Source organism: Aphelocoma coerulescens, chromosome 12, assembly GCF_041296385.1.
Source record: "Aphelocoma coerulescens isolate FSJ_1873_10779 chromosome 12, UR_Acoe_1.0, whole genome shotgun sequence".
Lineage (NCBI taxonomy): Eukaryota > Metazoa > Chordata > Aves > Passeriformes > Corvidae > Aphelocoma > Aphelocoma coerulescens.
Genome location: NC_091026.1, coordinates 3,691,367 through 3,704,485, shown reverse-complemented (window position 1 = coordinate 3,704,485; position 13,119 = coordinate 3,691,367). Strand labels below are relative to the sequence as shown.

Below are 13,119 nucleotides of genomic sequence, written 5' to 3'. Positions count from 1 at the left end.
CCAGTGTGAGCAGTAGCCCACATAGCCAAGGAGAAAGTGTCAATAGACACGTGCACATATTTCAGCCGACCAAATTCTGGGATGTGAGTTACATCCGTTTGCCAAATCTGCAAGGCTTTCAGCCCTCTGGGGTTTACCCCCGCTGGCAAAGGCGCAGCAAGTCCATGACAGTCAGCACAAGCGCTGACAATGTCGCGCGCCTCGGTTGGCGTTAAATGAAACTGCTTCTGCAGGGTATGTGCACTTTGATGGAAGAAACCGTGCGATGCCTTGGCTTGTGCAATTTTGTCAGGCTGAGGCCCTACCCATGCAGGGTTTGCCAGCATGTCAGCCCTGGCATTGCCTTCCGTTAGAAACCCTGGTAAATTGGTGTGGCTTCGAATGTGCAGAATGTAATACGGATGCACTCGAGCCCGAATTGCAGACCACAAGGTTTGCAACAGCGAAAACAGAGCCGCATTATTCACCTCCTTCAGAAGGGAACAATCTAAGCGTTGGGTGATCTCTGCTACATAAGCAGAGTCAGTAACCAAATTCAAAGGTTCCTGTGAGAATCGCTGAAAAGCCATGGTAACAGCCCTTAGTTCAACTAACTGAGCAGAGTCTGACTCGGATTGGTGTGTTAATGAACCACCTCAAAGGCAGCGTAGGATACTGTGCGCTCTTACACACAGTGACCCCTGCTAAAATTTGTCCCAATCCGTACGCCCCAAGCTGCCAACACATCCCGTCCCCAAAGGTTACAGGAAGTGGTAGTAACATAAGGCCTAATTGTAGCTGTGTGTCCCTCTGAATCCTTCACCACCACAGGCCGTTCACTTAAATAGCTCTGTGTGGTTCCTCCTAATCCTGCGATGGCCGATCCCACCGGGGCTAAAGGCCATGAGGGAGGCCACGCAGAGAAGGAGATGACAGTTACATCAGCACCCGTATCAATCAAACCTCGAAGCTGAATCCGGGGTGGTTGGGCGCTTGGCAGGACCAGGGTACATGTCATCTGTGGCCTTTGGTCAGAGATGTCTGCAGTCCAGAAGGCCTGCGGAAGTCCCGTAGATCCACTGCCGTTATCTTCCTGAGTTTGTTCTACCCTGGGGACACAAGACTTAAAAGGCATTAATTTAGCAAGGCAGGTCTTTTCAGGAATAGTGACAGGGGGTTTTTGCGTGGAGACCATAGCGCAAATCTGGCCTTTAAAGTCAGCATCAATAACTCCTGAGTGCACTAAGATTCCTTGATGGGCAACATCAGGTTTTCCCACCAGCATCGCACTGGATCCCTGGGCTAAGGGTCCATATGCATCCAAGGGAACCTTATAAATACCGCTAGAGTCTAAGACGACTGTGGCTGCGGTGTGGACGTCAAACCCGTCTGATCCGTGGGTGCCGTCTGATCCCTGGGTGCTGTCTCTAGGGTGGCTGGGTAGGCCTGTGCCTGTACCTGTGCCACTCTCTGGGGGAGCGACTGCATCGGAGAGCAATTCCCCCTCCTTGCACCCCGGCGGAAGTTTCCCGACAAAGGCCGACCATCGGCATGAGTCCGGGATCTACAGTAGCCCGTACAATGGCCTGGCCTGCCACACCTCTTGCACTGGGGGATCGGTGTGTTCTCTTTTTGGCTCGGCTTAGGCCGCTTCCGTTTCTTCACCTGTTTTGGTGGCTTTGGTTCACGACCAGAAGATGCGTGAACAGGCTGCAGGAACGCAGCCAAGGCAGACCTTTTCTGGTTCCCAGATCCCACCTTAGCACAGGCCTCGACCATGTCTGTTACCTCAGGGTCCCCTGGTAAGGCATCTATGATTTTTCTGCACTCCTCGTTTGCGTTATCTCTCACTAACTGCCTTAACAACATCTGTCTTAACCCGTCATCCTCAACCTGCTTCTCAAGAGAAGCAGCGACTTTCTCTACAAAAGAGAGGAATGACTCTGATTTGCCTTGAACTATTTCAGTGTATCGCTTTCTGGGCGCAGACAACTCTATGGTTTTCAACAGGGCAGCCATGCCGACCTGTTGAGCTTGCTGCAGGATGCTAGAGGGCAAATTACCCTGTAGACTGGGATCAGAGAAGGGACCAGTCCCCATCAAAGCATCCACTCCTGCTGTCTGTCTAGGATCAGCAGCAGGGAGCTGCATATTTGCTAATGCAGTCTTGCCGGCCAGCTTTCTCCAGGTTTTCTCAAAAACTGTAAATTGTACAGGTTGAAATAGAATTTGACCTAAGTGTCTGATATCAAATGGAGAAAGCAAATCTGTATTTATCACCCTTATTATCTGCATAACCTCAGCAGAACCTAGCCCATATTGTGCCACCTTGGATTGGAGGTCCTGGGCAACTTTCCAGGCAATTACCTCATGCTTGTCATGCTCCCCTGAATCTGGGAGAGCCTTATACACTGGGAAAGCTTGGATCTCCCCTTTAGGGGAAGCACTACCATCCTGAACTTCTGGCACCGCCTGTGGATGGAGCGTAACAGCTCCCCGGTTACCCCCAGAATCCTCAGATCTATATGGCATTCCAAGGATTTTTAATGACCTCCAGTCACCCTCCTCCAATGCTCGCATCTTAAGGGACTCTAAGAAGCGATTATAATGCGTCGGACGCACTGTTACTGTGCAGTCCTGAAAGGTCCAGGGGCGAGACCGGCGCAGCCTTTTTCTTCGCCGCGCGGCTACAGCCGCCTGACGACCTGGGGCCAGCACCTCATCTGCCTCACTGCCTGACGAGGAATCATCAGGCAAAGGCAACTTTGGGGTGCTGGGAGTGAACAGAAATTTACGTGGAGGGGCACTTTGGCTAAGTTCGCTAGAGGCAGAACAGACAGGACAGACTGCAGCTGGCTGCGCGGCAGTTTTTGCACCAGTTTCTATACGGGAGGCCGTCTCGGCCAGCCCCGACCGAACTGGTACTGGAACTGCTGCCGCTGTCTCTGAGGCTACAGCTGCTCTCGGCGCCGCCGCCTCTGGCACAGCAGCTGCGTTCGGCGCGGTCGCCGCTGCCGCTGCTGTTTCGCGCTCCCCAGCCGCGCTCGGCGCTGCTGCCGCTGGCCCGCTCTCGGCGGTCGCTCTGGGCGCTTCCCCCCCTGCCCGCTGCTCCGCAGCCGCCGTCTCTGGCCGCGTCTCCGCAGCCGCGTCCGGGTTTTCCCGCGGCTGCGCCGCTTCTGGGTTCGCCGCCGGCCGCGCCGTTTCTCGGCTCGGAGCCGCGTCTCCCGCAGATGGCGGGGGGGGGGCGCGGGCGGCGCTGGTTCGGGCATTCGCCGATCTAGCAGGGTGAGGAGTTCCTCCATCCTTCGGGATAGGTTTGGCAGCTCCATCAGAAAAGGCAAATGCTGCATTAAAAGGTCGATGGCTCGGTTCTGCGACTGCGCAGAACAGTCCAGCGCCAGGGAGGGCAGCGGACCACACCCAGGGAGTCCCGGGGCAGGCACGCCCGGCGCTACGCCGGCTAAGAAGTTAGATCCAGGTCCATACGGAACCGAGCTAGGAGCCTCTCTGGGCATCCAAGTGGCTAAGCCGCTGATCTGAGGCCCTGGATAAGCCGTGGCCGCTGCCCAGCCGAACGGCAAGGCAGGCTGTGCGCCCTCCTGCTGCCTTGACCCCACCGCCTCTGGCGGCGCGGGGTCCCTGGGGGCTGTGGAGTCCTGCGATTGTGCAGGGTGAGCCGGCGCAAGCTCTGCCTGTGGAGCCGGGGGGGGTTTTCTGAATCCATTATCATTTTCCCCGGAAACCCAGTCAACGGGGCCCCCCTCGGACATTCCTCCGTCACTCATCACCGAGATAGGCGAGCCAGCCCTGCTATCACAGTCAAGGTCTGTCAGCAGGATAAATAATGAACGCCAGGTTTTGTATAATTCTAACGCTGCTGAGTCCCCAGTCGGGAGCTCCTGTCGGACAGCGCATCCGAGTTCCTGCCATAAGGCAAAGTCCAGGGCAGTATCTCTGTCCATGGAAATCCCTTTTAAAGTAGCCCAGTCTAATAATTCCCGAACTGAGTTTTCAGGAATGGAGGTGCGCAATATGCTAAACACACCTTTCCAGACCAGCATCGCAGCTTCGGTTTGTGAGCCGCTGTTTGCCATTTCTCAGTTCTGTCGGACCTCCCGGTCCCGGGGGACAAAGGAGAACAGCGTACCTCTAGAGGAATTCGGCTCGGCTCGCAGCAGCAGGACACGTCAGAGAGTGCAGATCACGTCGGGCAGCACCAAATATTACCGCAGGCCTGGTTCCTACGGTATAGCACCGTGTCCCGCAGCCATAGGGAGGAGGAGGAGGAGAAGATCCAGCAGGCAGGAGTTGTGCAGCAAGATTGATTTATTTAATTATTTTACAAACTCTTTTATAGACTTTTTTCTTCATAGACTAATTGGACAAAGGGCCAGCCACCCCTTGGGGGTGATTGGCTAAAATCCTAAAACATCCATTGTCAAAATATTTTTCTACTATACCATAAACAAGACTTTTCAAGGTTGCAGGTGGCTTGGTTGTTTACATTCCCTGCTACCTCTTCTGTGAGAGAGAAAAGTCTCTCACGGACTTAGAAAATAACAAGAAAATCCTCGCTAGCAGCATTTTTGTATCTACATCAGGCAGGTGCAGGGTGTCCCTGCTCGTCACCCCTTGCTTTCCAGGGGTCCCGCTGATTGTTCTAGAAGCCATTGATCTGGATTTTCCAGGAGCATGCCTGCAAAGACATGAATGAGAAAAGGCCAAAAGAACGGTTTGTGCTTCTCTTCTAGCTGTTTTTTTCAATTTATTTATTTGCTAGTAGGAAGGCATGGACCAAACTGGCAAAAGTGCCTTTCATGTGGGAAAAGCATCCTCCTGCATTTGACTTCTGAGTCGAGGACTGGTTCAAGCTCTCCAGTCAGCTGCACGCAGAAAACTCCCACTGAATTCTCTGGGTTTCCATCAGAGTCAGTGTAAAAGCTGACGTTTCTCAGGAGCTTAACACTAACTTTTCCATTTAATACTAAATGTCAAAGTTGTTAGTTCATAGGGTGACAGGATAATTGAGGTTGGGAGCCACGTGTGGTGGTCTCCAGTTTTATCTCCTGTTCCCAACACTGATCAGCAAGAGCATCAAATCAGGTTCCTCTGGGATTTCTCCAGACAGGTGTCAGGGAAAACGTCGCTCCACCTGGGGCAGCTTTTGAATCTGTCCAGTGCAAGAGAGCCCACAAGCTCTCTGGGCAGCCGACTGCCAGGGGCAGGAGCCCTGGAGTGGCACTGCCTGAACAGCCCCTTTCTGCCAACAGTGCCACCCTCGATGGCTGCCCCAGGGCCTGGCATCTGACCCTGCACTTGCTGCAGGAGCCCCTGCCCTGGTTGGGCTCTGACCAAAGGCTCGGACCCATCTCAGAACCTCGGTTCCCAAGGGGGCAGCCTCAAATGGGTGGCGTGGGACTGAGGCCATCGCTGCCCCCATTTTGGGTGCACGTTGCTGATGTCAGAGTGGCCATTGTGACCCGTGCGACCAAGGCCACAAGAGGGAACGCTGAGCTCAGGCCAGCGTGTGTCAGTGCGACCTGACAACGGGAGGGGAAGGTAGGACAGGGACAGGGCTGCCCAGGGGCCAGAGGGGCCCCACACCTCGGGGCTCTGGGCCTGTGCTGCAGGCTCACCTGCCTCTTCTTTCCCAGACGCAGCAGAGGAACATCCACGGGAGACAGCAGTGTTCCTCGACGCTGTGACAGGAGGAGAAGGCGGACTGGAGCAGGGCTCACGCAGGGCTCACCAGGGAGTAGTGCCCTCGTGGCTCTGGGCCTGTTCTACAAACTCCCCACACTCTTCTTTCTCCCACAAAAGGAGAGGACGAGCCCCTGGAGAAGACCGCGGTGTTTCTGCACAGGGACTCACTGCTGACAAGAGCCATGGCAGAAGGGAAGCAGGAGGCCCCTGATGCCAGAGAGCCAGGTGAGGGCAAAGCAGCCCTCCCGCAGGCTGGCACAGGGGCTGTCGGGGCAGCCAGCGTGGGGCCCGGAGCGGAGGCAGGGGGAGGCAGGAGCTGCCCAGCCATGCTGGGGCTGGGAGCCTCCTTCCTCCCCAAGGGGGGCCCAGCCGGGCCAGGGGGCAGCTGTGGGGACACCCGTGCCCGCGCTGTCCCCTGCTCCCCAAGGCCTCCAGGCCTGCCCATCAGCCAGGCAGGCAGGGCCAGAGCAGCCCTTGGGGCCGATGCTGCGGGCTAAGAGCCCCGCAGAGGTGCCCGGTGCCATTGGCTCTGTCCCCTGCAGCATGCCTGCTGTGCCGCCGCGCAGAGGCTGACCCGGACATCTGCGGCGACAAATGGGAGAAGCACGGGCTCTGTGCCCACGTCTTCTGCCTGGTGAGCTGCGCTGAGCCTCTCTCCAGCACTGCAGTGGGCAGCCCCTGCCACTCTCTCCTCATCAGCTCCCTGCCTTTGCCACAGAATTTCGCCAGCCTCATTTTTCAACAAGACAGTGATCGGATTGGACTCAAGGGGTTTCGCCCTCGCGATATCCAACTTGCAGTCAGCCGGGCGGCTCAGCAGGTGAGAGCCTGACAAGAGCAGGGAGGCTTGTGCCAGGCGAGGTTTGCCAGGGCTTAGCCCAGACCCCACAAAAGAAAGGCCGGCCCTTCCCACCAGCTGTGGGACAAAAGTCTGGCTCCCAGCAGCTCCACAGAGGCTCTGGCACAGGAGCCTCTTCCTCCAGGCGGGTCTGTGGGCTGAGACCCAGCAGCGGCCACAGTCCTGCGCCCTGCCCGGAGCCGTGGGGCTGCCTGGGGAGGCCCGAGGCTGCCTCTGATGGGGCTGCTTGGCTCTTTCCAGCACTGCTGCGTCTGTGGGGAGACTGGGGCCACCATCATGTGCTGTCACGAAGACTGCGACAGATGGTTCCACCTGCCCTGTGCCAAGGAGGGTCACTGTGTGACTAACTACATAACCCCATACAGGTACGTCCTCTCCCGTTCTGGCCACCCCTGCAGAAGGACCCAGCACGTCTCACTTTGCCCATCCCTTTTCCCCCAGGTCCTACTGCCCTGAGCACTCCCCAGAACAGGATGCGACGGTGATTCCGGAGCCGGGCACCGAATGCCCCATCTGCATGGAGCCTGTGGAGGAGAGAAAGAGCTACACAACACTGGTGTGCCCAGCGTGCAAAAGGGCCTGGTTCCACAGGGACTGCATCCAGGTAGGAGCCATTCCCGCAGCCCCGGGGCACAGCGGGTGCTCAGCAGCACCAGGGCCTTGCTCACACTGCTGCTGTTTGCCCTGCAGGGACAGGCCTTGCGCGCTGGTGCATTGTACTTCCAGTGCCCCCTCTGCAGAGACGATGATGAGTTTCTTGTCCAAATGTTCATCATGGGGATCCGAATCCCCTTCAGGTCGGTGTCCTTCTGCCTGGCTCACAACACAGGAGGGGGCAGCTGCTGTGCCAGGGCCTGCCCCCGCAGTCCTGGCCCTGCCCTGTCCCGTGAGTTTGGGCTTCAGCTTCACGCAAGACTTGGAAAAGCACTGGAGGAAGAGCAGGGACAGCCTGTACCTCCAGGATGGTGGAGCAGCACGAGCTCATCGGCTTCTCCTTTCCTCATCAGAGAGCCAACATGGGAGGACAACGATGCCTTTGCAGAATTAGGAGACAGGCACAGCCAGTGCAATGCCAGGAAGTGCCTTTATCCAGGAGGCAGGGAGGAGGCAGAGGAAGAGGGGTAAGTTGGGCAGCTGCACCCCAGGGCTCTGCAGGGAACCTGTGTCTTGGCAAGGGCTCGAAGCAGAAGGAGCCAGAAGAAGAGCTCAGCCGGACAATCCCGAGCTGTGGACGCTTTGTCCTCAGTGCCATGAAACCATTTGTTTTCCCAGGCCCTGGGAACTGCTCCTGTGCTCCTCCTGTGCTGCTGAGGGCACCCACAGGCGCTGCTCTGGCCTCAGAAACGACACACCCAGCTGGGAGTGCGACAGCTGTGCTGATCTGGGCACAGGTATGAGGCAACGCAGCTGCGTGGCCCTGGGCTGGGGTCAGTGCCAAGGCTGGGCTTGGCAGAGCCTGTCCGCTCCTGGAGGGCTGGGGGCACCGCACTGGCCTGGCCTGGCCCAGGCCTGCTGGGCCCCTCTCATTCCTTCTTCCCCTTACAGCCCCCAGGGATGAGCCGGAGCTCTATGCCCCCAGGGATGAACTGGAGCTCAATGTCCCCAGCCTGGCTGGACAGTCAGGATTGGAACCTTCCCATGGATTGGAGCCTTCCCATGGCTCTGCACAATCCGAGGCCATCAGCCCCAACTCTGGCATCCTGGCACCATCGGGTGTGCCTCCCCTGTCTCCATCTCCAGAGACCAGCAAACGCAGCAGCGTCCAACATGCACCAATGGGGCAGCTGCTGCAATCTTCCTCGCTGGAGAGCAGCAGCCCCTGCATGGAGAGTGAGGTGACATCAAGGTCATCAGACACCAGCCATTCCAGAAGCTCTGGGTCTGACCGCAGGCGAAATCGCTCTCGCCGGCAAAGCTGGGCCTCAAATCCACCTGTCCGATCGAGGAGTTGCCGTGACAGGAGCCAGAGCACAGCACCAAGGGCTGAGAGGCCCAGGCACAGAAGGACACCATCGGAGACATCCCCCAGACGCAGCCGCACCCGCCAGCGACGTCGGGCCTCAAATCCACCGGTGCGGTCGAGGAGTCGCCGTGACAGGAGCCGCAGGACAGCACCAAGGGCTGAGACGCCCAGGCCAAGGGAGACAGCATCAGGGACATCCACCAGGAGCAACCGCTCCCGCCAGCGACGTCGGGCCTCAAATCCACCTGCCCGGTCGAGGAGTCGCCGTGACAGGAGCCAGAGCACAGCACCAAGGGCTGAGAGGCCCAGGCACAGAAGGACACCATCGGAGACATCCCCCAGACGCAGCCGCACCCGCCAGCGACGTCGGGCCTCAAATCCACCGGTGCGGTCGAGGAGTCGCCGTGACAGCAGCCGCAGGACAGCACCAAGGGCTGAGACGCCCAGGCGTAGGGTGACATTGTCGGAGACATCCACCAGGAGCAACCGCTCCCGCCAGCGACGTCGGGCCTCAACTCAGGCCTCGAAAAGCAGCATGTAGTGTCATCTTTTCTTTCTAGTCCGTCTGTTCTCTGCCGTAAGTGAAGGTGAGGAAGCTCAATACAGGGACCTTGAGATTTGCAGGTCTCTGAGAAAAGTGTATTAACTCTTGACATTGCTATTGGCAGGAATCTGTGCTAAATACCTGATTTCTATGTTACCACCTATTAAGTGAAAAGTCACTTAAGGGGGTGGCTAATTAAAAAGGACACTTGCTCCTGCCTTTAGACTCAAACCTCAGATGTTTCCCCACTGCTTCCCCTTGATAGTGAACCACTCCTTAATGGGCTTGGATACGTTTAGGGAGACAGAAGAGCAAGGTGGCTCTTAGGGAAGCTGTCTTTGGAAAGGACATGTGCTGTGTTGCTATCCTTGAACAATCTGATTTCAGGAAAGCCAAAAGGAAGAAGAAAGAAGAGAGTGAGACACTGCCTCAAGTGTCTGAAGAAATCTATTACGACATTGCTGCTGATTTAAAAGACTTGTTTGGACCTTCAAAGAACAAACCAGAAAACACTGAGGACATACCCTTGGGACAAAGAGGATGCGCAGGACTCTGTCCCAGCTGACCATCTGGGACCTTTGCCTGCGAACGACGTAGCTCAGGAGTTGAGTGCTTTCACTTTTCCTTCTTCGGAGACACACAGGAGTTGGGCATGAAAGAAGGTAACAGCAGAACCCTTCTAACGGTGCCATTCCTAGGAAGAGCTTAAGGCAGGCACTGCAGAGCAATACGGTGTAAAGAGGGTCTGGATCCAGGGGATTTTCAGCGGCAGAAGCCAGTAATTAGGCAGAAGCATTCTGATCTTCATTTCTACTTGCCAGGCTTGCGGTAGATTAAGGAGAGGTAACTCGTGCTTGCATCTCAGAGTTCTGAAAGGCGGGCTTTGAGAGAGAAGGCAGTGGGGTCTTTGCAGAGTGGTGAAAAAGCTTGTTGTCATCCCCTAAATTTCTCAAACAGGGAAAAAGGTGACACACCAGTCCTGGCAAGTTTCATAGAACCCAACCAGATTGCAAAGAAAATGTGTGTTAATGTAGAGTGAAGAGCAAAATCCTGGAGCTGACCCCAAGATTCAAGAATATTTTATTAGTTACTGAATTCTATTCTTGGACCTTTAGAGAATGGAAGCTGAATGACACATCATCATTGGCATGTCCTAACCTCAGATAAAATGAGGCCTTATGAAATGAAGATGAAACAATATTAAATCAAGTCACAGTCTTGTAGGAAAGAAAAGAAACTGTGCAAAGTTACCCAAAAGATTAAAAAACCCAAGGTGCTTTGTGTGCAACAGCACAAAGCAACAAGCCCCCCACACTTCTGCTGAATTCAGAAGGTAGTTAGTGTCTTCTGAATGCAGCGATCAAGGTTTAGGAATACGTGGGAGATGCCTAGAACAAAGGGGAAAATACTGGAGCAGAGATTTAGCTCAGAAAATCTGAGGGGAGAAGATTCTGTCCTTCCTAAATCTGCCTTCTCCAGTGTAAGTATTTCACTTGAAAGGAAGGACTTTTCCTGGCAAGTAGAGGAATAACCTGGTTTTGGCTTTTTTTTCTTTTTTGGTGCTGTTATATTGCAGAGCCTTACATACTGGGACCAATAAAACCGGTAAAAGTCACGTGGCAAGAGGATCCACGTTTCCAAGACAGCAGTTCTGAGAGTGATGATGAGCCTGAGCCATCAGAAATTGGAAAGGACCGAGAAATGCAAGTTCCATTTGTATTGGTTCTCTCCTTGGTTGTCGTAGTTGGATGCTGTGGGCATATTAAGAGCAGCACTCAGGAAATGGGAAACGGACGTTGCACACCTCTGAGCAGTGAAAGTCATCTTGGACAAACCGTTTGTGCTGCACAGAGTCAAAACTCCCAGCAGCCCCTTTGATGTGAAGTTGAATATGAAGAGAGAGAAGTTGAGCACAAGAAATTAACTGGGTCGTTTTGGGTTGACCAAACCCAATCTGAGTTTGGCCAAAAGCCAAAGACACAGTCAGTTTTCTTTTAAAAAGTGGGGGTTTTTATAGAAGGCTCTGTTTGGTTACTGTGGAGTAAAGCTCTTCAATGTTTACCGTTTCTCTGAAGCGCTGCAGCTTTAACTCATGTTCATGGAATTTGGTAGTGCCTTTTAGGATGCTAAAATCCCTTTGTACTTGTCCAGGTTTCTTTCTTTACCCCACACGGAAAGTGCTAGAGTTTTCTTCTTCTCCAAAGATGATGAACGCCTAAGAGGTACAACTGAACTTATTCACCCCTTTTGTATTTTTTTCTTTTTAAACTCTTACTGGAATTCAGTGAGGAAAAAATGCTGCCCGCTTATGAATGGTTTGTAGTCAACATTTGCCACCCTTACTTGGGGTCTAGGTTGTGGTAGCAGCCCGTGAGGAAGTCCTGGCAAAATAAAGGCTGAGCAGCTGTCTGGCTTTCTTGTCTTTCAGATAATTGCCTAATGGGTATCTGGACTTTTGGAGCTTACCAAAAAGATAGTCACTGGACAAGTTGCCTAGACATTTCAGACCCTTTCAGGCATGTATATCATCTTTATTTTTTTCCTGTCTTTCTGCTGCTATCATTAAGAATGTTGAGTATTCTTATCAGCCACATATGCCCTTCTTTGTCCTCATGAATCTTGGTTTTTCTCTTCTGAATCCAGTGAATTTTGTACTTAAAAACAAAGGAAACAACAACCAAAGAAAACATACAATGCCCTAAAACATTCCACAGGCCACCAAAACAATAGCTTGTTACATGTGATAGAACACAGTTCTAGGACAGGCTTCTTTCTTGAGACCTACTAGGTAACTCTGATGCAATAACTGATGTGTTCATACAGTTACCATCCTGCGTGCTTCCAGTCTGCCTGATTTACAGCGCGCGTTAAAATGGGGATCGCAGTCATCAGCAGCCATCAGTTTTGGGGGGAGATGTGGGATCCTGGTGTTGAGCTTTTACTGGAGCAGCTGCTATTTCACTGCAATCTAGATTTCAGCATGTTCAGGAGAACTGCTGCTGCCTTTCATTCTTCGTAGTACACGAGGCTGTAACACAGAACATTTCTGTTGGAGCCCACGTGTGGTGGTGGGGGGAAGAGAATAGGAAGGATGCGAAGAATAGGGCTGCTGACTTTATTGCTGTGTTGCTCATGAGTGATCCAAGCAGCAGCAGCAGCAGAAGTGTTTAACCCTTATAATTGGTTCTTTGTTTTGTGCAGAAGGCCCAAAGTTATTTTGTAGATCTGTAGAGCTCAGTGAAGAAAAAGAGGATTGGGAAGACAGACGTAGATTATTGCTTGAGGTGAGTGTGAAACGTCCGTTCCCTGGTAACTGTGGCTGAAAGCTGAGCATGAGGAGGGAACAGGGCTATGAATCTGCATGAGAAATTAATTCAGGACCTCAACAAGAGCCTGAAACTTTGTAATTACCAGAGAACAAAAGTGGTTTAGTATACTGGTGTGTATAACATCAGGTTGTGACGTCACTCAGGTAAACCACTAAATCTCTGCACGTTACAGGACAGGACCAGCGACTTAACTGTACATAAAGAAAGTGTTCAAGAGAAAGAGTGAATTTAGAGACTTCTCCTAATAGTGGATTCAGAAACTTCTAATAATAATACGTTGGATTTTCACTATTTTCAGGAATGCCGGAAGAAGCATAAGGACGCCAAAAGAAAAGTGAAAGCAAACCAATAAAGCTTCTTTTACTGATGAGAAGTGTGTCATGTTTCTTCCTTGAAGAAGTTGCCAAACAATGTTACTTTGGAAATCCTTTCCAAGATCTAATAGGAAAAACTATTGGCCAACACTGTCAGCCTGTGTTTCTGAACAGGTATACATGTCCTGTGTCAATTCAAGGTTTGTACCAGGGGTTGGGGTTTTCTGTGTGTAGGGCTTCAATGTCAGTTGCTTCTTGGCCGGACTTTTGATAATTAGATCATGTAACGAAGACAACATTTTACTGTGTCCTCCTGTCCAGTGCTGCACAGGGTTGGGAAAGAGCAGGTAGCTCTGTGTCTATACATAACTTGCAGGGGCAGCACAGGAGCAGCTCCCAGGGCCTGGGGAACAAGGAGGTTCATGGCG

General features: G+C 53.3%; 1 protein-coding gene across 1 annotated transcript; it reads left to right on the top strand.

Annotated features, from left to right (window-relative positions):
* Window positions 1–5,864: 5,864 nt before the first annotated feature.
* On the top strand, window positions 5,865–9,045 carry LOC138117768 (G2/M phase-specific E3 ubiquitin-protein ligase-like). Its single transcript, XM_069028324.1, has 10 exons — window positions 5,865–5,907; window positions 6,225–6,316; window positions 6,401–6,502; window positions 6,782–6,906; window positions 6,983–7,145; window positions 7,232–7,342; window positions 7,553–7,662; window positions 7,814–7,932; window positions 8,087–8,669; window positions 8,808–9,045. The coding sequence occupies exons 1-10, from the start codon at window positions 5,865–5,867 to the stop codon at window positions 9,043–9,045; spliced, it is 1,686 nt and encodes a 561-aa protein (XP_068884425.1).
* The last annotated feature ends 4,074 nt before the right edge of the window (window positions 9,046–13,119 follow it).